General features: G+C 43.4%; 1 protein-coding gene across 7 annotated transcripts in view; it reads right to left on the reverse strand.

The window, feature by feature from the left end:
- Positions 1-1109: 1109 nt before the first annotated feature.
- col4a6 (collagen, type IV, alpha 6) overlaps positions 1110-23217 on the reverse strand; it is a 111478-nt gene continuing 89370 nt past the window's right edge. For 6 of the 7 annotated variants that reach the window (XM_059000829.1, XM_059000826.1, XM_059000828.1 and 3 more), the window contains 25 exons: positions 22288-22467; positions 21458-21641; positions 20705-20758; positions 19615-19686; positions 18481-18588; positions 17585-17806; positions 16988-17149; positions 13958-14128; positions 13271-13414; positions 12320-12436; positions 11821-12002; positions 11171-11234; positions 10420-10494; positions 10051-10162; positions 9608-9711; positions 9187-9258; positions 8548-8673; positions 7996-8112; positions 6414-6575; positions 5567-5665; positions 5306-5452; positions 4775-4891; positions 3905-4096; positions 3297-3583; positions 1110-3045 (listed from right to left, as the gene is read on the reverse strand). In XM_059000829.1, coding sequence (XP_058856812.1) covers positions 2785-3045; positions 3297-3583; positions 3905-4096; positions 4775-4891; positions 5306-5452; positions 5567-5665; positions 6414-6575; positions 7996-8112; positions 8548-8673; positions 9187-9258; positions 9608-9711; positions 10051-10162; positions 10420-10494; positions 11171-11234; positions 11821-12002; positions 12320-12436; positions 13271-13414; positions 13958-14128; positions 16988-17149; positions 17585-17806; positions 18481-18588; positions 19615-19686; positions 20705-20758; positions 21458-21641; positions 22288-22467 — 3531 coding nt within the window. In that variant the 3' untranslated portion in view covers positions 1110-2784. The remainder of the gene's footprint in view (positions 3046-3296; positions 3584-3904; positions 4097-4774; positions 4892-5305; positions 5453-5566; positions 5666-6413; positions 6576-7995; positions 8113-8547; positions 8674-9186; positions 9259-9607; positions 9712-10050; positions 10163-10419; positions 10495-11170; positions 11235-11820; positions 12003-12319; positions 12437-13270; positions 13415-13957; positions 14129-16987; positions 17150-17584; positions 17807-18480; positions 18589-19614; positions 19687-20704; positions 20759-21457; positions 21642-22287; positions 22468-23217) is intronic. The other variant, XM_059000830.1, reaches the window with a different exon arrangement.

Consider the following 23217-nt stretch of genomic DNA (forward strand, 5'->3'; position numbering starts at 1 on the left):
TTCATGTGGATTACTGAATGCAAAATGTAGAGAAACTTTTGAAAGCAAATGATTTGGATGTCAAGTGGTAAGCATGAAACAGTAGATTGATGTAAGCACAATGTATACTGAAAGATGTATTTCTACTGTATGAATACCACTATATAGTCTCTATATTGTAAAAATGAAATATGTACATGTTATTTTCTAAAAAGGAACATAAATCCTCAAACAATCTATGCAGAAATATCGCAGACAACAAAATACAGTGCTGTAAAAACTGAGGGTTATGGAAACTGAGGATTACGGTTACTGTTAAAAAACTTCAGGTCACTGTGATGATAATGTAAAATCAACAGCAGAAAATACTGCTTGGCAATACAACGCTTTACCAATAAAACACATCATTACATATTTACCAGACGGCACCATAGCTTTGACACTGGTATGCTGCTCTGAATAAAAAAAAAAAAAAAATAATAATAATAATAATTCACCTCAGTTTGGCACACCTGTCACAGGTCTAGCAAGTTGTACATCATTAAATTGTGTGTGGTTCTGCATGAGTATCTGGTCAATTAACTGCATCATATTTATACTTTCTAACAAGGTTTTTGTTTTGGAACACTCCTCCCCCTCACTGTATTATGTTCAGATTTCTGATCTGTGGGTAATGATACAACTTCTGTTCAGGTCTCACTAGACTTCTGTGAATTAGTAGCACTTTAATATTACTGTTGTCATTGCATTTTACCAAGTAAAATTGGACACGTTATTTAAACTGTCTGGTTTCATCTATAATCCGAACCTATCATAATGAAGTGCATGCTGCTAGCAGCTGTAGAAACTTCAATATCACACGTCTGTGACTCTAAAATATTTTACAGCTGTCTTTTATTGAAATGTTTTTGTGATTAAAGAATAAAGTATGAAAAGCATGCAACAAGGACTAATCATTTTAACATGGTACAGATTACAATCACTACACCAATCTGATCAGGGTCCAGTCTCACATGGTTCGGATTAGCGAGCGTCTCCCTCTTACTCAACCATTGAGAGTGTTAGTTACAGATGGGCTGAAGGAGGGAGCGTGGTCCTAATGGTGAGATCAAGAAAATGACTATAAAAAAAACTTTGACAAGTTTATTTCAAAATTTACACAAGACCATTCAGAGCCAATATCTCTCAAGAGTACTGTACACGAAATGTAAACTGAAATCCATCCAATATTCTTCAACTGATAATAAAATGTTTAATAAGACGTCTTCGGACTGCGTGGCAATCAAAGCCCGGTATTTTATTTTTCCTTTCTTTTTTAATATACTGTGGTACAGCACAAGCAGCAGTACAGACTGGATCCTTACACCACCCTGCTAAGTGTATGTTTGTAATTACTGATCAATAAAAAATCAAATGGAATTATAAAACAAACAATGTAATACAGGTACAATTAAAAAAGTGATTTTAGCGGTCAAATGTACATACACCCCCCACAGTATTAAACTTTTTATTTACGCCAATGTATTAGCTAGGGGTTTGAATATAGTAAAATTATACACCATCTGGATACTTACAAAACTAGTGTACCCAAGGCTACCTCTGAAAGAAAAGGTTACAGTGAAAGACTAGTGGTCACGAATCAGCCCCTCTTGTAAGTTTAAAATCAGTAGAAGCCAGATTAAAATAATGACAGCAGATTTTGGATGTAAGCCTTTCTGCCAAGTAAAATAAATGTGGTGATCTACACCAAGAGCTATATAAAGCCAACGGAATATTAAAAATATTTTAAAAAGATGAAATATGTACACCACAGATGGGCAGGTATAAAGAAGTTAAAAAGTGTTTTAAATTATTATTTTATTTAGTATATGTTTGATCAGAAAGTTGCCCATTAGCATTAGTATAATAAAAGCATCATGAGAAGCAAAAATAAAAGGTTTGTTTTTCAATTTCCGGTTTTCTTTAGCTGTAAAAGAACATGATGATGACACAGTGGCAAGCAGTTCATGGACCTAACAGCAAACCCAGAGAAATGCAAACAAGCGTCTGTTAATAGAGTCTGCATGCCAAGTAGAATGCATAGTAGTACAATTGTAAGAAATTCAGCTTTAAGGGTTACAAATCCACAGTTTGAAGGTCTGAGTTTGGGTTAGCATCCCTGTACCTAAGTCAACTGAAAGCTGTTCTAGTTTTGGAGGAATTTGATAACACTAACAGGACAACGTCTTTGTGGATTTGAGCAACTTGCACACTCCCTGATAACCCACCATTCCTTTACGGATATGCCTGAAGTAATCTGTGACTTATAAAGTCCTGTCGCGTGGGTTACCATTTGAAATGCATACACATCCTTCTGTATTCTGTAGAGGCTTAATAAAAATGTAAGCTGTAAAAGGTGTGCTGCTTCCTTTGCTAGCCATCAGTGCGTTCATGTGCCTTTCCATTTTTAAAATCAATTCAAAAAATGTTTAGCGGATTGATTTACTTCCCGAGGTAGCCGTGAATAATAAAACACTTTAAACAAAATTAATTAAAACATTTAAAAGTATAGCACCATTTCGAAAAAAAATAACTAACACAGTATAATCACACAAGCCCCTTGCCCCTTTTCTCATAGTTACGTTAGACCCAACTGAAGCTTGCGGTCAGAGTGCGTAAAACCTGGCAAGCTTAAACTCCTGTCAGCCACCCAAACCAAACCCTCGGTCCACTGAGGGACGGGAGGATGGCAGAAGTCTAGCAGTCTCTCAATGTTTCACCCGAGCCCTGTTTAATAAAGGCTTGGTGGTAGTGGAGGTTTCTCTGCTACAAGTTCTTCACACAGACCTGGCAGCGGCCGACTCGTGTACGGAGCTGCCCAGCTTTGAGTGTTTCCGAGGGGGGAGCCTCCACGAACTGCCGCCTCGGCTCCACGGTGGTCAGCCAGAAGCTGTACTTGTTGGCGAAGTAGTGGCAGGTGCCGCGGGCACCGTTGCACTCGATGAAAGGCGTGGCGCGGAAATCCTCGAGACAGGAGCCGGGAGAGACCAGGGACTGACCGCCCCCTTCTGCACCGGCTGCCGTGTGCTGTAAGAGGAAGACAGCAGGGGTTTAGGAAGTGCATGCTGCTCCATCCTCTGTACAGAACTGGAGGAATTCAACACTTACAATACTTTATTTCACTATCTAATGTAGGGTAACTATTATAGATGATCTAAATCAGGTGTGCACGATTAACACCTGAAGAGTGTAACAGGTTCATTTAAGTAATTAGGGTACGGTTGTTACAAATAACACTGTGTACCACTGATCTCAAGCAATCCCGGTGCTGTTCTCACCATGAGGAAGGAGTATCCGATCCAGAGGCTGCGCCAGCCCGCGGGGCAGGGCGGGATGGTGATGTCCTGGCTGTGCACCGCGACGGCCAGCGAGGGCACCTCGCACACAGAGCAGCGGCTGATGTACTGCGGGATCTCGTTGCGAGACACCGGCATCATGGGGATGGGCGCGCTGGTGGAGAGCCAGTAGGATTTGTCATTGCGGCTGGCGTAGTAGCAGACCTCATTGATGTTGCAGTAGATGAACGGCATGGTGCTGAAGCGAGGCAAGCAGGAGCCGGCAAGACCTGGAGGGGAGAGAGGCAGGGGATTGATTGCAGGTCATGAATACTCGGACAATTACACAGTCACAGCTCAACTGTTGGTAGCTTAACCAGCATGAGCTCCCAGCCAGTCCCTGAAGCCAGACTTAAAATGTAAACCTTCTCATCTTCCTGTAATAAAATAGAGCTCCTATTTCAAAAAATTCAGTTCAGTTTTGCTAAACGAAGTGCATTCAAGTGATTCAAGATACCAGACTTCATGTATTAATGAAAACCACCTTTAACGATGGCAATCAATGTGTCTCGACTGGCCTGCCCTGTATTGGTGCAGTTCATTTCTCTTACCCAGGTCCTGGTTGTGTGCTTTCTCTTGTCCTTCCACGTACAGCAAGCTATACCCGTCCCATAGCCGGTCCATTCCCAGCGGGCAGGGGGGCACCTGGTCCGACTGGCTGTGCTTCACCAGGGTATAGCCGACACTGACGCTGCGGACAGAGTTACCAGGCAGGCCGGCTCCACCCTGCTTCCCAGGGGCACCTGAACCAGGAGAGGGACAGAGTCAGCATGGAGCGGCACCACGAGCCCCATACACTCACTCACAAATACTGAGGGAGAACTAGAACAAGCTCACGTCAAGAAAACAAATGCTTCAAAAGCACATACTGCACAGTAAAGGAACTACTACTAGGTCATTTGCATTTTCATCATCCCTGCAAATCTAATACAAAGAGAAAGGTCATGTGTGAAGTATGATCGCAGAAGATCGCCTAAGCTCAATTAAAAGTGTACAGGTTTTCCCAATCCACTGCTCTTAACAGCAAAGTGTGATGTGTTAACATATTACACATACTGCACTTGCGATAAACCAATTTCAAGCAAAGAATGGTGGGTGCTATGAAGTTTGAAAAATGAGAAATCACTTGTCAATCACCAATTTGTTTTCAACTAAGCTTCTTCAAAAACAAATATAGTAAAAAAAATAAATTAAAAAAAAACACTTCATAGAAAAGGATGTAATTAATATAATGTGTGAAAACAACAATTATTGGATTATCTCTCTATTATGAAAATGGGCTCAGTTTTACCATGGAGTGGGCATTTGCCTGCAATTCACACTGAGTGGAAAACACAGACCAATAGGTGTGTATGTGAAAATGTATTGGAGAACTCTAGGTCCAATATGCAAACATATTCAAACAGACAGACAATACTGACCTTGCAAACCAGGGGGCCCGGGAATGCCATCGGGACCAGGATCTCCCAAAACACCATCAGGGCCAGGCTTCCCATTCCTCCCAGTCTTCCCAATGATACCAGGAAGGCCTTTCTGACCTGCAACGCAATCAAAAGACAAACCATCAGGCATAAACCAGACTCTCACGACAGGTGTTTAAATATAGCAATCATACTGCGGCTTCCGTTTCTGGAAGTTAGATTCTGGTTTTGGATTATATTTAAACTGTAAAATGCTTCAGAGTACAGTCTTGCTTCCATTGGCAACCGAGATATGATTTTGCCTGGATGCTAAAGATGTCAATGTGAGCATTTCTCCACTTCTTACACAAAAAATGGTATGTACAACTCTGCGCTGATATCTATTCCATTGTGTTTATCCATGTGTGTGTGTCTAGAACAAAAATAAAATAAAAGTAAGGATGCACTGTGAATGTTTAATTTAACTGTCTTGTGGACAAAAGGCTTTGTCCCAAAGTGTCTGCATTCCGTTAAGAGGTCTCCGGGTGTTACCTGGCCTCCCCATCTCTCCCGGCCGTCCCTGGATTCCTGATTCTCCGGACTGCCCATCGATTCCGGGCAGGCCGGAGTCCCCAATAGGAGTGACAACATTCTCCGCACGATACGTCTGACCTGGTGGGCCTGGGCTTCCTTTGTTACCTGGAAGAGGGATCAAGACGACACCTTACTGACCCACGGAGTGGAATCCAAACCCATTCGTAAGCAGGGAAGCAATGGCAGCTGCCTGCATAGTCATGCTTCATGTCTCCTCACCTGGACTTCCTGTTTGACCTTTGGGTCCTGGGTACCCGGGGTCTCCTGGGAATCCATCTGTGCCTGGCATTCCCATAATGCCAGGGTCTCCACGGCCACCTGCAGTACACAGCACAGAGAGGTTAGCATTTCCAATACATCCACCAGCAGCCAGGGACATGGCATACAGTATCAGAACTCAGGACTAGGGTGGAACAATACACTCATCTTCCAATACAATACATAGTGTATCACAACATGCAGGTTGCGATACCACATGCATCACGATACGTGGAACTGTCCTGACTGGCTACTCCTATGAAGCATTAGAAGTTAAATAATCATTTAAATGATGGATCATGTAACAATGTAATGAGATAGGGAGAGTATGTATCCATACCAACTATAAAACACTTATTCTTTATTCCAGAAATCTTTGGTGATCTGGACTGAGCTATGCTGTGCTTTTGGTCTTGTATCACGATGTAAGCGATACGTACTTCTATTACAATACAATATACTGTGTAAAGAAAGTGTCACGAATCGGTACACCCCTATTCAGTACCATTGCATCTTTTTATCCCTGATGGATGGAATGGCCATGGTGTTTAGAAATCCACTCTCTGCTTGTGACCAGCTCACCATTAAGACCAGTGTCAATCAATTGGAACACAATCTGAACACATCTATTTGGACCATCTGTTCAGACCCTTAGCATGTTGTGTACAATTGAGAATTTGTCAATTTTCATCATAACCTACGTTCATCTAGCTCTAGTAAGGTTGCAACCATAATCATAAAGAAAAATAAACATTTACAAACTTGTGCTCATAGCCTCAGTAGTATGATTCTCCAGATTGAGTTTTACCTTTGAGACCGGGGGCCCCTGGGATTCCCGGAGACCCGCTGGTCCCGGGGTCTCCCTTTGACCCGGGTAATCCTGGCAGGCCGGGGTAGCCTGGGTCCCCTCTGTCTCCTTGAGCAGTCCCAGGGCCAGGGGGTCCGGGGGGGCCAGTTCTGCCTGGGAAACCTGCACGACCAGGGCAGATACAGCACACCTGTTAGCCCTGGAGTCGTCAACTTACAACAAAAGATACAAACACTTGGTGTCTGTTTGCCGTCTTCACAGCTTTATGGAACAGAGTGGAAGTGTTTTACTAATAGGGCAACACACTGTTCCACTGACTGGCCAAGACATTAAGGAATGACCTTCTTGTGGGCAGAACCACTTGACCCACAAGCCTTTGTTTGAGTTCAAGACTGAAGGACGTCTGGTGCTTCTCTGCGGGCTCCATTCGGCATTCCCTATCTGTGACTGGAGTTGTGTTTTCTGGAGATACTTTTCTACAAACGGTGCCACTGGAGAAACACATGCTGGTCACCGTCATGCCCCTTGTGAAATCAGAGATCCTTCTGTTTTTCTGTTTTTGTTGCTGAATAGTTGCACAAGACACGGCTTTTAGAAGTCTAACCCTTTGCAAGTGCGCGTCAGGTCCAATTTATTTTCACACGCGCAGTTAATTTTAGACGTGCTGTTTAAAAGTATATTTTTTCCCCACAGTCAAACGGGTTTAAAAGGCCCTGCATATCAACAAAGCACTCACTAGGCATCTCCAGCCCCGCCCCACCCTTTTGTTCGCTATAGCTTTCACATATGCTAAGAAATAAATAATAATAATAATAATAATAGTCGTACATACCGATCAATCATCTCCTGATCACTCGTTTTATCACCAAACGCCTCAATAATGCGATCCAAGTCATTATTTTATTACTATAACATTTGAAAAAGCTCTGCAAATGTCCATGATATTCTCCGAGCGCTGATGCAATCACATCCAGCTTGTTTCCTTATGGCCTCCATTATCATATGCCAGGGGCAAGTATGACTATTCATGAGATACGCCCTTTTTTTTCGGCTTGTCTCGGCCCCTGTCACTCCCACTCGGCCATTGAATGGTTTTCTCTGCTTTTTCCAGAGAGAAAACGACTACAAATCCGTTTTTTGCGTCTTTTTGATGATGTCGGACAGGGTCCGACATTGGACCTGATAGGAATAATTGCAATGTCGGACCAGGTCCGACATAGGACCACAAAGGGCTAATGGATCACATGACTTGTTATGTGACTGCGTATATTTCATCACATTGCAGACAAGGGGAGTTTCTAATTTTTGGCGTATGATCAATCATCAAACACTCAATAGTACTAAATTTAGAAATGCTAAAAAGAAACTTGATGAATTCCATGACAAACGTATTGGTTAGATGAAGACATTGAAAAATAATTGATTTAGATTCTTTTAGTATGTCTAATTGTACGATCAATACAGTTGCTACAATGCCTATTTACTTCACACTGCATTTTAGATCATACCCTGTTCTCTTGCATTATACACCTGTTCCAGAGCAATGAACCCTGGTCACAGAACACCCAGTCGGGGTACGCACCTGATTCCCCATCCTGCCCTGGGGGGCCCATATCGCCCGGTCTCCCGGGAATGTTTGAGGGCAGGGAGATCCCAGCAGGACCGGGGAGCCCAGGGAAGCCAGGAACACCAGCAGAACCTGAGACACAGAGGGGAAGACATGCTCAGGTCAACACACACACACACACACACACACACACACACACACACATACTGGACTGCTTTGACTGAGGTCTGTCAACAGTGTTCAGTTTAATCCCCTGTATTTAAAGAGGACAGTGACTGACATGATTGAAAAAGTACTGAGAATCTTTCGGCTATGTTTGGATATACATTCAGGATATGCAAATATTTCAAGTACAACATATATATCACATAGATAAACTGCTGCATCCTGGTGCTTTTGCTGTAGGTCACATGGTCTGATTGCATCTAGACATTGGACAGTGTTTCAACAACAAAGGAAGTGATCAGGTACCAGGAAGCAGCAACAGCTTTTCATCGACAGTGTGGTCTTTGCTTGTATTTTTGGGGAATATTTCACAAGAACCAAAAGACTCCCCTGTTCACTCACCTGGCTCTCCCTTGCCACCCTTCTGCCCAGGGAAGCCTGGCTGCCCTATCGCTGCTCCCGGAGTGCCCGGATCCCCCTTGAGTCCCTGGGCACCAGGCTGGCCAGCAGCCCCAGGCTCACTCAGACCTGGGAAAGCAACCGAGCTGGGTTAGAAAGACACACTCTTACCACGAGATCTACTGAGACACGCGACCAGATCTAGTGTTCAAAGGGCTTGGGAAGTGAAGAATTTGTTCAGGTTGAATCTTAGAATACTCATGACTATGCAACAAGAAAGCAAAAAACACTATTTGCCTCAAACCCACATGGTTCTTGGGCTCACCGCCTTCCCAGCCAGATGAGGCAGTATAGATTCTCGTAATCCACTGGACCAAGGGGTAGCTTTAAACATGCCAGGAGGGAAGTTAATTGCTTATTTTCTGATTGGTCCAATCAGGTGATAACATGACATGTAATTTTGTTGAAGCTGATACCCTGGGATCCTTCAAGAAGCTGCTTGATGAGATTCTGGGATCAATAAGCTACTAACAACCAAACTAACAAGATGGGCTGAATGGCCTCCTCTCGTTTGTAAACTTTCTTATGTTGTGCCTCACGTGTTATAAAAGTGGAAAGTGGTCAAATAACTGAGAAACTGACCTGGTGTTCCTGGCGGGCCCTTTGGCCCCTGCAATCCGTTCAGACCATCCAGACCAGGGGGGCCAGCGAAACCTGCAGGACATTAACACAAGGGGTACTTCATATCCTCTCAACGTGATACCGTCACTGAGTTTGTTGAAGTTTTAAAATGGGAAATACCCTACAAACTGTTTTGCACACACCTAGTGGTCATTTTTAAACTGGCCTTATTACTGAAATTCCACCTAGCTCAGGCTTGCTCAGAGGCTGCCACAACTAATATGCTGGTGACTATTACACATGCCAAACGACAAATGTTTTAACTACTTATTGATCAGTTGCAGTTCTATTCTATTGCATTGTATAGTATTTTCATTAAAACAAATTAGCAGGCTGTGTGTGACGGACAAAACTTCAGTCCAGTATCTTTTCCCCATTTTACCTTTTTGTCCGGGGGTGCCGTTAGAGCCGGGGAATCCAGGAGATCCAAGCAGTCCAGTTGATCCGGAGAAACCAGGATTACCACGAGCACCGGGGAAACCAGGGCTACCTAAACACAGACCACACAAAACACCAGGCTTAATGCTACCACAGTACTGACTTAAACCAGACAAAGTATCACAGACTCTCTTTACATACACACAATGATGATCTATTTTCAGGACCTCCCTCCCTTCCGTTTTCATCTCCTACAGCCTCTTCTGTTTTTTACTGACTCTACTTGGCTTTCTTGAAGGGTACTGCAAACCCATTCCATTCCCCTATAGTAAAACAATCTTTATCTGATACTTGGGAAGCCCTGCTGAAATCCTGGAGCGCCTGCCTCGCATGTAGAGTGTGGGGCAGCAGTGTAACATGGGGGATTTCAGGTCGGTAAGCACAGACCTACCTGGCAGTCCTGAGCGGCCTGGGTCTCCAGGGAAACCTTTCTGTCCGTTGATTCCGGGGTTTCCAGGGAAACCAGCGTCGCCCGGCTGGCCGTTGTTACCTGTCGTGCCTGAAAAAAGAGACGAAGGTTAAACTACCAGGCAAAAATACTGACAAAGTTAACCAACCTTCTCACTGTTTAATATAAAAACCAAACTCAATCCTGTAAGAGTATTTGAGAGGGATGGCATGGTTAAAGTAGTCAGCGCACATTACCTACTGAATACAGAATTACAATGTAGGGTATCCTGTGTGAAAACTGTATCAGCAAACAGAAAGTGCAGTACCATATTTCTCAACTCAAGGACTCTCCCCTCCTCCACTCACCAGGAGTTCCAGGCTGGCCGGGGAATCCTTTGTTTCCAGGGGCTCCAGGAGATCCGGTGCCATCGCCACGCTCACCTGAGGAAAAAGTGCAGCGTTAGCAGGGTTACACACTCCAGCAATCACCTGAGGAAAAAGTGCAGCGTTAGAAGGGTTACACACTCCAGCAATCACCTGAGGAAAAAGTGCAGCGTTAGAAGGGTTACACACTCCAGCAATCACCTGAGGAAAAAGTGCAGCGTTAGAAGGGTTACACACTCCAGCAATCACCTGAGGAAAAAGTGCAGCGTTAGAAGGGTTACACACTCCAGCAATCACCTGAGGAAAAAGTGCAGCGTTAGAAGGGTTACACACTCCAGCAATCACCTGAGGAAAAAGTGCAGCGTTAGCAGGGTTACACACTCCAGCAATCACCTGAGGAAAGAGTGCAGGAATTTTGAGCGCCTGTCACAACTCTTAAGTGACTTCTACTACTAAAAGAATGCATACAGGAAAGCACGAGGACTTAAGAGACCTTGAATGTGTACGTGGTCGTTTGGTTTGTTCGGTTACTGATGAGCTCCTGATGATGTCAGCTCTTCTTACTGTTACAATGTATGCTCAGTCCTTTTGAAGTGATATTTAGCGGGTTTGACTGTACAGAAGCAGTAAGTGTACTGCATGCCAAACATGACACAAACACAGCAATATTAGTACAATTGACTCCAGTACAGTCAGAGGCACTGCAATGGCAACACAGCACTGTAACGCTTACCTTTTTGTCCGGGTGTCCCCGGACTGCCTGGAAATCCAGGAGGTCCTGGAAAGCCATCGGAACCCTGAGGAAGAGAGCAATGCAGAAACCGATCTTCAGAACGATACAATCACATGGTGGCCATTTGTTTAATATACAATTCATTTGTTAAAGAATACAGGTCAACAAAACCGAGTCCACCTAACTGAAGCCATCGATGTGGGTAAATGTTTTCTCAAGTAAGTGGTTTAAATTGAAGTTTTATGCATCAAAGTATCAAACCCCAGAAGCATGTATCACTACCTAGGCCAAGCCCTGAACCCTTACAGAATGTTTGGGGCTTGGGATTCAAAAAAGAGAGACTTATCAAGTACTGTTCAACACAAACCCTTTAAAAGAGACAATAGTTTCAAATGTCACTATTTGTTTTTGTCATTTCTCTTACTATGTTATGATTCAATCATTGTTAGTGGTTCTGGGTTCTGTTGCTCCAATATTAAATTGTTAGCATCTCTCTCTAATCTCCCTTTGCCTGGCTCAGAGCGTGCGTGCTCAGAATGATGCAAACATCAGAAAATAGTGCGCAACATGAAAAAATATATATATATTAAATTACATTTTAAGCGAATTAGTCTTTAACACAACAATATAGAACAAGACTGTGCTCCTACCCTTTCCCCTGGCATCCCTGTGAAGCCGATGATGCCGGGAGAGCCCTTCTGTCCTGGGAATCCTGGTTGTCCGCTAGGCCCTGGGTAGCCTGGGTCCCCCAGAGAGCCCTTCTCCTTCCCTTGGAACCCCGGCAGACCAGGCCGGCCGGGGCGGCCTCCCTGCCCAGGCAGCCCTTTATCACCTGGGCATAAACACAGACAGGACAGGCCGTCAAGCCCTCAGCAGGAGCTTGGAGCTGGCTTGGTGTTTAACTCCTCAACAGTCAAGCTCACGTGGACCGAGGGGGGGTGTGGGTGGGTTGTGTCAGCCCCTGCCTCAATGACATCAATTAATACTTTTTTTTGCTGGAAAGCCCTTGAAACAAGCTTCAATAACAAACCAACTTTATTTAAGTTACTCAAGTCTTATTAGTTCCTTTGCGTTTCTTGTTTTGTGTTTTGGATCGGCCTAGTGTCACTTACTGCCATGTACTAGAGGAAGGTTTACTCTGAGGCTTACCTCGTGGCCCGGGGAATCCATTTGTTCCTGGATATCCGTCATCTCCTCTCTCTCCTTTTGACATGAGATGGAGCGGGACCACTCTCTCACCGGGCAGACCTGGGCTTCCACGGTCACCTGCATGGACGCGCACACGCGCACACGAGAGAGTCAGAGAGAAACAAGGAAACGGCTGCAGCACTCGATTACAGTGATTACACTTTAAAACTAGCATTCATTCAATAGATAAACATGTATCATATAACATTACATTGGGACTTTTTAACTCTGTTCACTGCACAAACAATGGTAAAGTATGGAAGCAGGTTCTTTTTTTATTACATTTTTTTCAAAATTTAGTAAATCGCCAATTGATTTTACCCCGTTTTTCTCCCAATTTGAACTGTCCAATTGTATTTTTATTTTTTTATTTTTTTTTAGGCTCAGCTCACCACTACCACCCCTGTGCCGACTCGGGAGCGGTGAAGATGAACACACGCTGTCCTCCGAAGCGTGTGCCGTCAGCCGACCACTTCTTTTCACTCTGCAGGCCCGCCATGCAGCCAACCCAGAGCTACAGCATTGGAGGACAACGCAGCTCTGGGCAGCTTACAGGCAAGCCCGTAGGAGCCCGGCCAGCATACAGTGGTTGCTGGTGCGCGGTGAGCCGAGGACACCCTACACACACGCCCCCTCCCCCTGCGGTGCTTGGCCAATTGCGCGCCACCCCCTGGGAGCTCCTATCCACAATCGGCAGTGGAATAGCCTGGACTCGAACCGGCAACCTCTAGGCTATAGGGCACATCCTGCGCCCCACGGAAGCCCCACGAAATGACATGATGAACACTGGAAAAACCACACAGGTCTGTAAATGAAATGGCAGCCAGTACATGATAAACCAACTTGAACTCTGAACCGTTCAGAATGAATAACCTCTCCCCAGTTCCTCAAACAGGACAGTGTGACGTTTACCTTTCTGTCCTTGCCCTCCATTGTCTCCGCTAGGTCCGACCCTGCCGGGGAACCCATGCGGTCCCTTCAGCCCCGGGGCCCCTGGCCGTCCCGCGGTGCCGGGCATTCCCGGAAACCCCACCATGCCAGGGAAGCCCTTTTCACCTGCCACAAACACAAACACCCAGCTTGTTAACACAGAATCCTGATGAAACACTTTACTGCGCTTCTGTTTACCACAAGTATCGCTAAGTTTAACTACAGCTGCGTCATTCTTGTGGATTAACTCATTGTTTTGATGATTCAGATAATTAAATATCACTCAATTGCAAGTTTGACTTGTTTTTCAGTTTTTTTGATGAGATTTGTTAACCAAAATCCTCAATATAAATCACACTTCTGAATGCTCCATTTTGCTTTACTATTCAATTACAAGAAAAATAACAAAGTACCAAATAAATACTATAACAATAATATTCATCTAATTTCATGAAAAATCTATGTATATATTTACTGTTAGTTTATCCATAAAGGCGGTCTTTGTTTTGATACAGTTATATTTAAATATAATTCAGCAAGTTGACTACGTTTGGAAGGTACATAAACAGTCTACAAACATATTCCACAGTCTAATTATATCTAAAATGATTCTTCAATGTGGTCTTTATAAGCAGGTTGGAAGGTAGCAGGGTATTGTCAGTTTTTTACCATTTCTTCCATTTACTCCCGGCCTGCCCTCTCTCCCTTCTGGCCCGGGGCGGCCAGGGAACCCCTTCTGCCCTGGCAGTCCTGAGGCCCCGGGGAGCCCAGGTAGACCCTTCATACCAGCGGGCCCTGGGGGGCCAGGGTCCCCCGATGAGCCCTTGAGCCCTGGGAAGCCTGGAAACAGACGGGGCAATTATCAAGCAAGGTCGTTACTTCATATATCCTTACAAAAATATACTACAGGATAAAAGGAGTACAGCTGCAGTAAAAAAAAGCAGGATTTTGGATTTTACAAAAATATATTGCACTAAATGACTGTATATTTTGGATTCAATAACCTGTAATGCTGCTAAACTATTGCAGGTGTTTGAGCACATTACTATAATAGTAATACTGTAGTACTTTTGTGTCTGCCTATTGACAAACTAAAACTACATTGATCAAGTCAATCGTTTTATAAGCCAACAGAAGTTGGTAATACCAAAACAGTGTTATAGCTGCCTAACTAAGCCACATACTTGTCTACTAAATGTAATGTAATACTGCTGTTCTGAAACACATATCCTTGCTTCAGGGATAGACATGTACACATAAAGATTTAAGCCTCTTCTGGCTCGATTTCATACCAATATCCCTTCCTTTGGGTTTGAGCTTTCAGAATGTTGGTCCAATTTAGAAACAACTCTGTTTGTCAGTGCTCACTGAAGCGTGCTTAGTTGGTGCTTGTGTTGAGAGCACTAAGTGAGCACTAACAACCAAGTACTGTTTTACAGCATGTTCATTTAGCAATATTATGGAAAGAGGAGATCACTGGCAACAAGTAACAGAAATTACCCAAACGATCACTTTATTGTACACTTCAGCTAATTAATATGCTATTTTAATGTGAGAATTTTGTTAAATAAAGTGCAGTTTGGCACATGAAAGTGTGGATTTGTTTTACCTCTTTGAATTGCTAATGCTTCTCAAAGCATTTAACAGAAATCCAGTTGTTTAGTTTAGTTGGATGGTTATTGGACTCATGGCATGTTAGAAGACATGTAAAACAATGTGATGTCAAAACTGCACACATGTATGATGGGACTCGTGGGGATGACCATGAAACAGAGGTTTAATGACGTCATCATCAGAGACACACAGCCACCACCACCACGTGAGGTGAGGGTCACTGAAGAGATGAGTTTTGGAAGCTACATCCTGAAAACTCACAAACTGTACTTGGGTAACATCTTAGCTCATCTACAGTTTAACACACAAACAAACTCTACATCTGAGCCATAAAGGTGTTTCACAAGACAGGTTTATAAATCAACTGCCAAGTTTCTTTAGTTTTACTTTGGTCATTATTATTCTGTTTTCTATTAAAAGGTGCTGATAGGCTTAAATATATATCTTCTCATAAGCAGAATAACCTAATATCATTTGTTTTCTAGGTGATGGTGAAGCCTGTGTATCTTGCCTCAACACTCCCCATTCACTTCCTGTGTTACATATAATAGCACCCCACCTGAACTCAGAACATGGGGTCCTATTACCCGCAACACAGGAACAAGTTACCTTTAGAGTATTATGACAGGAAGAATTTACTTAATCTGAAATACAGATACAAGAAGAATCACATTTTAGGATCTTCTCTATTTGAATGGGTTGCTTCAGCTCTAGCGGTTCACAGCTGTCCTTATTCCACACGGCTTTCAAATGTGTTCCAGCAAAACAGATAGCAGAATGTGCCACCTGACAGCTGAAAAAACTGAACTGTGAATGTACTGTCTATGCCAGACAAACAGAGCCTCCTACTGTAGCTCTAGACACCAACCTGCTTTGTAGCAATCACAAAAGCAGGCTCAGCAGAACCACAAGGCTCTGCTGTAGCCACTATGAGCACACGAACTACAGAGCGACAAGGGGATAATAAACGCGGACAAGAGTTTTACTGCTAACCTACACAGATAGTAAACATCAGGAAAGCAAAAATGAGACATGCCCTTCAGAGGAAAAGGAGAAAACCGAAAAAAAGCTAGGTTTTGAATTTCCATGTTACTGAATTTTTTCATGTTTAAAAAAAAAAAAAAAAAAAGGAATGGGAGTGACTTTGGCGCCCTCCTCAGGTTGCTGAAGAGCATGCTCACAGCAGCACGTCGGTCATGTGTTAGGTTCTAGGAGGTTACATCTACAGTCATTCCACTGCTCATAGCATTAAAAGCAGAGGCCTACTTGCTTTGATGCTACTGCAACAGCTCTCTCACCTTCACAGCCTAGGTAGAAACCCAACACCCAGACAGAGCGACACCAGAAATGGAAGGATGATGGGAATGGGGATGGGACAGACGCATGGTGAAGAAAAACACACACACATTAAAAATATCAATATGTAATAATGAAAAGGCGGTGACAATTAACTCCAAAAGCAAGCCCCGCCCCCTTAGAGCCTCAGCTAGTTTTGCTTTATGATGTCACTGGTGTTCTGGGGTTAGACCACAAGCCTGGTACTACTACACTTAAAACTGTCACTGCAGTTAGATGCATCAAAAATCAAGACTGATAACCAAGGTTTTAAAATCCATATCAGTCTTATTTGCATTAGCACTAATAGTTTTCTTGTATGGAAGATGTCTTGCTTTTTTTGAATTTTAATTATTATTATTATTTTTAAATTATTATTTATTAGCAGACGCCCCTATCCAGAGCAACTTGTTACAAGATATCACATTTCTTTACATACAATTAACCAGTTATACAGTTGGGTTTTCACTGGAGCAATCTAGGTAAAGTACCTTGCTCAAGGGTACAGCAGCAGAGTCCCCCACCTGGGATTGAACCCACAACCCTCCGGTCAAGAATCCACAGCCCTAACCACTACTCCACACTGCTAAATGATATCAAAGGCTACATACAGCACTGGGCATAAATAGACTCTACATGTTAAGCCAAAGGTCAAACCACTTTAGCTCTAATATTGTAAGAAAGACTGGATGGAATACACATCTTCTCAACTGAATGGGATGGGATTGCGTTGGTCCTGATGTCACTTACCAGGTGCTCCTGGGAAGCCTACTCTCCCGGCTTGTCCGGGAGAGCCGGGAATGCCGTCCAAACCCCCAGTCCCCGGGAGACCAGGCAAACCGGGGGTACCTGGGAAACCGTCCTGACCACGCTCTCCTTTAGCACCGGCAATGCCAGGTCGGCCACCAAACCCTGGAAAAGCAATGAGGAGCAGAAGATTACCATAGTGACCGTGATTTCTGTACTGTGCTGTCACACACTCAGCCACTTGAACACCTCCCTTGAGGAGAGTGTAGAAACACACTTTTTACTGCATGTACGCAAAACATAATAAGGTGAAACAGAGAAAGTTACATTTAGAAATGCTTTAGAAATACTCTTTTTTATGGGGGGGTCTAACTAAATTTACTACTTGGTTTTACTTTTTCCTGTGGGGGTTTTTGGATCTCGCAACCCTGTACTAAAAACTATGATTTGCATTGTCAAGGAAGTTTAATTTCGGGCCTGGTTGTTATGAAGACCTCAAGGCCACAATCTGTATGTACATTTTTAAAAGAAGACTGCCAGCTGAACCTCCTCAGTAAGAATCTCCAGGCTCAAGTTTCAGGCCCTAGTTGGGTTCCTTACCTTTCTGTCCTGGCAGCCCTGGGTCTCCTGGTAGCCCCTTGTCTCCGGGCCCTGCAGACAGGCCTGGAAACCCAGGGGGTCCTCGCTCTGCTCCCAGCACCTCTCCGGGGGCCCCCTTCGGTCCATTCAGCCCTGGGGAGCCGTTCTTTCCCAGAGCCCCTTCTCTGCCGTCCATACCCGGGAGACCTGGGGTGCCCCCATCACCTCTCGGTCCGGGGAAACCTGCAGACAGACAGACAGACATGAGCAACAGATTTTGTTTTCCTGATCGGTCCCGGTCCCCACCATGCACATGCTCAACCACACTCTTTTGTCCTACCAGTTGGTATTCTTTAGATCCTGTATTTTGTTTTCAGTGTCTGGTATTATCTGTATTGTTCTGTGTCCATATGTCCCTGTCTGTACATTCTAATGATTCAGGTTTGTTAAAGCTTCCTAGAGTCAATTTTCATACAAACAGCAAAAGAGTGTTTAGCTGTTACTCTCCAAGATTACAGAATGTCTTGCCACAGGATATTAGGGAGGCAAAGTCTTGTATTTTGATTTCATCTGAAGATATGTTGTTTGAACAAGCTTTTTTTTCAATAGCAGACTCAAGTTAGTTGGGTCAAACTGTTTGATGAACCTGCTGTAAAGCGGTTTGGGAGGACTTTCGTCCTGAAAGGCGCTATAAAAAAGTAATAATGTTGTTGTTGTTTCACACCAGCAGAGAGGCTGCAGACCATCCCAAATATTCAATAAAGGATTTAAAATCCATTTTGTTTTGGGGTGTTTTTACTTTACAACATAAGCCTTCTTTCCATCCAATGCACAAGTAACAACTCACAATAACAACTATTAGGGGTTTAACATTACAGACAGGCGTCTATAAGCTTCTGAAAGTGGCTTCACTGTACCTGAGGGTCCTGGCTGCCCTCCAAATCCAGGGCTACCACGCTCTCCCTTCTGTCCATCAAACCCTGGCAATCCAGGCGTGCCAGGCAAACCTGGTTGTCCTTTCAATCCTGCACAAAACAGACAAGCATGAGCACACCGCTTGGGACTCAAACTCTGTTTATCCCTTCAACACTTCAAAATGAACTTAAAGACTTATTAGGTTTGGCCATAGCATGTATATCTTAATGTTGCAGTGTCGGTTTGTCTTCATTTTTATTGCTTGGCCTTTGCAGCTGTGTGGGTTGAATAACAGTAGTGTTCATGCTTTGAGCTGTCTGGATAGAAGAAGGGCTTTAAAACTGCAGAGCACGCTTGTAGTATAGTGAAGATAACTGCACTCAAAACTGCAGACCAGTAAACTAACCTTATACATTTATATGTACATCGATGGCCAATTTAATGTATTTGTCAGCATTTGACACTGAAGCTATTTGATTAGTTACCATGGGGTAGCCATTATGTAAAGTTACTTATTGCTGAAAAAGTTAAATCACTGTATAAACTCATAGCTGTCTGAAAGAGTTACATCACTGTATAAACTCATAGCTGTCTGAAAGAGTTAAATCACTGTATAAACTCATAGCTGTTTGAAAGAGTTAAACCACTGTATAAACTCATAGCTGTTTGAAAGAGTTAAACCACTGTATAAACTCATAGCTGTTTTAAAGACCTGGACTACAGATGAAGGTTGTGTACCTAGACCATCCCAGTGACCTGCATTTCACGGGTCAGACCCGCAAATTAACATTAAAACCCACAGACCCGTGACAGTCACTGTACAACCCGCAAAACAACACGTATATGCAAGATCACTGGGAAATGTAAAAAACTGTAGTTTGTCGTTATCAACACGATTGTATGTACACTCCATTCATTGATGGGTTCTTAATTCAAACTGCACCCCCCACCCCACGATTAGTCTGGACCAGCATTGTCCCTCAATACCTCCTTGTGCTCAGTCCTTCGGATGAGGTGTAAACCCAAGGTCCTATTGTGACTCTGCAGCAGCAGTTGTGAAGCAGAGTTCACCCCCTAGTCTCTGTAAATCTCTTTTGATAAAAGCGTCTTCTGAATGACTGATTCATTATTATTACCTGGTGTTCCTGGGAGTCCAGGCAGTCCGGGTGCACCCTCAGTTCCAGGAATCTTACAAGGCAACGTGATACCTAGAAACAAGCAGAGCTGCATCAGGACCCCAACTGCCTTTCAACAACACCCGTCCAATAAGAAAATGACAGGGTTTGGAAAGGATGGTCCCCTCGTTCAACACTGCATCACAGGACAACTGGCAAGATCTACAAACACCTACCCACCACTACAGATAATATGAAAAAGATGGCAACACAAAAGTGTTTTAAAGCACAGCGGTCTGAAATACTTTTTGAAAATGTAAAAATTCCAATCAATATCTGGTTGAAAATGTATCAAAACCTTTATGCCATGTGTGCCATGTGTACGGCATCAACTAACCAGATCTTCTGGGCATGCTCAGAAAACAAAGCTAAAAGGTATGGGGGGGGGGATTAAACTGAAACATGTCTGAAATTCTGAAAGGAATTTGAATCCATTTTGTATATTTGTTTAATGTTTTTAAAGTACTCTGGCTGAAATGATTAAAACACTTTCTTCTGGCACAGTGCCTCTCTAGTTCATTTGGATGTATTTACTACAGAAATATTTCTCGACTGTAAAACAGAAGTATAATTCAGTAAGTATAACTAATATAAAGCATGTTGGTATCTGCAGCCACTGCCTTACACAGCCAGCCTCGTCACAGCAGCTGCACTGTGCCTTGCAAAAGAGAACAGCTTTGTTTGAAAATGAATCGGGACCAAGCTCTTGTCTAACTGTGTAATTGTACGACGGCTGTCATGGCTTGTTTTAGTTTTATAGGGAGCCCTGAAAAGGCGTCAACCATTGATAATGTATAATTGGTCAAATGTATTTATACCATTGAAACACCATTGTAATGTACAGTTAATTTCCAGAGCTTACCTGTTAATTAGAATATTTTAACCCTAAACTGAGCATGCCCAAAGCCATGGTTGACTGGGAGGATACCCCTCACAGTAACACCAATGTGTTTCCCCAGTTCATGCAGGCTCTGTGTTAGGAATGTGTCAGCAATGGTGCAAGGGGAGTTATTATCCCTGTCATCATTGCTATGGCAACCTGACATCTCACCTCCCTCTGTGTCTAAGAGTCCATTACCAACCTCTCCACCACAGCAACAGTCACCTGCCCAAACAAACATGCAAGGAGGTTGAAAAAAATAAAAAAAACAAACAAACAGTCAGCACAAGCCATTGAGAGGAAAAAAGATAAAAATTGGGAGCAGACAATGACAAAAGAATTTGGTTACAAAGCATAAGCTATTTGGAAGAAAATTAAATGTATATTAATTGCATTAACATAAAGGTGTTAGCTTAGTACAATAAATTCATTTTCCAATACAATCAGTGAAAAAAAAAAGGTTTCGGTGGTGCTTGTGAAAGGATATCAGATAAGCAAGCCAGAAAAAAACAAATACGGATAAAGCGCGGTTTTATTAAAGTTAGCAGCTGCCCAAAGCTTCCTAGTATCATCATGGCAGTGTATTAAAGCAGCACAGACACACCTTCTGAATACTTCCTTTTGTGGCATGTTTTAATACTGGAGTTTGATTTTGAAATAAAACAGCACAGTGGAAATGTTGATTCTTATACAGATTTCTCATTTTGTCCAATTATGTTCTCCCAGCGCAGCAATCCCCGGCTCAGGAAAACTGTCCTCTGAACCCATGACCAAGCCCATTGCATCTTTCCACCCAAGAGCTCTACAGTGAATACCTGCTACTGCCCCCTGGAGTTCAAAGGCCAGCCCTGCAGATTTCCGACTAGACTGTGGTTTCGGAGGCCTTCTTCTGGCCAGACTGTTGCCCTTTGGAGGGACACGTACCTGGGGGTCCGGGCTGGCCGGGCAGGCCTGGAATGCCGTTCACACCCGGTTCACCAGGCTCACCGCGGATCCCTGCCGGACCAGGGAAACCGATCCCAGCAGGGGCTCGCTCCCCAGGGCGCCCATTAGCACCGGGGAATCCTGGGAGGCCTTTGTCTCCAACGAGACCTGGGCTAGTGTCTCCCTGCAAAAAGACAGGTTAGAATCACACAGAACAGCTCTGTTATTCACTCCCCCGTGTAATTCTGCTGTGTTTGTTTATCTGTAATGCCTGTAATGAAAATCTGCCTCACCTTTCTGTCTACATTTGTTGATACAGTAATTGTGCTTTCTCCATGACCAGCACACCACTTACAGGAGAGCCTACAGTATCTGGTTGCATTACACGCATGGCTGAGTCTATACTTCCTGGTTGAAAGTGGGTTGTTCAGTAGACCGGTCAGTTTGTAAGTTTGATGTTCGTAACTCTGGGATTCTACCTTACTGACAGTTTTTAGTACCAATGGGCTTCCTATTTTGAAATGGTACAGCAGCGGTACACACCAGAGAAATTCTGCCAGACGTTTTTGATTCAGTTTTATTTGCCAGTACCTTTGCTGTTTTTGTGGGCAATAGACACTTTTTACAATGGCTGAAAGTATACTGCAAGTCCGATATTTCACAATATGGAAGATATGGGAAGCACCTTACAAATCAAAACTTAAGAGAACATCAGGAAACAATTTGTACCTTGGTCCTATAAAAAAACCTTGAAATTTAAAGATGAAAACTGATCCCAACTTGGATGTTCTTCACGATTACACAGACTGGTGCCCAGGACAGGTACTCACCGGTGGGCCTGGTCGGCCTGGAAAGCCTGGGAGCCCGTCTCGGCCTGATCTCCCTGGTTCGCCTGAGGGGCCTCTGAGTCCAGGAACCCCTGGGTCTCCTGGAGGGCCTCTGCTCACTGGAACGTACTGGTCTCCCTTCTGTCCCTTGAGTCCGTTGTAGCCACGTTCCCCTGCAACACCCTGTGTGACAGCAAGTTCAGCATTATAATGCAATACAACACACTACACTGGTGTATGAACAATAAAAACAGCAGTGGATCTCACTGGCATAAAACAAACTCAGTATGTCTGTGCTGGACACAGCTAACCTGTTAGCACACCAAGAGCTTTGCAGGTGTTGATTAATACAAGTCGATAAAATATAGGGATGTGTAGCACCCTCTACGGCAAAGTTGTGGCACACCAGGCTTCAGTCCCCAAGTGACTTTTTAATCGTGCTGGGGCAAACATTATTTAATTTTTTTATTTAAAATTTTAAAGAATACTCGATTCTTTAATTTCTGCATTCCCAACAAATCAAAAGTATAATAATATTATCTATATTACAGTAAAATAAATCTCCCTGCACCGCATCAAGTTACCAATTAAAGAGAGAAGAGAAACGCTCTTTGGTATAGTATAGTCAGCACTCACATATCCGACCCTATAAAATTCTGACTTCAGTGACGGTTAAACAAGTGTGAGGCAAATCTGATTATTGCATTTTGGCCCGTTCCAACCCTTGTCAATTTTTTCAGGGAAAACAAGAGATACAATGTAAGAAATACACAGCTCAAAAGGACTGTTTTAAAATAAGTAGGCTTCCATTTAGATGTACTGTAATTGGTTTTGTTGGTACAGTACTATATTTTTAACAGAAGTATTTTAATTCCAAACGATATGATACTGAAAATATCACTTGCCAAAAGAGACGACACGTGGACTGTAATA

This window comes from Acipenser ruthenus, chromosome 26 (assembly GCF_902713425.1).
Source record: "Acipenser ruthenus chromosome 26, fAciRut3.2 maternal haplotype, whole genome shotgun sequence".
Taxonomy (NCBI): Eukaryota; Metazoa; Chordata; class Actinopteri; order Acipenseriformes; family Acipenseridae; genus Acipenser; species Acipenser ruthenus.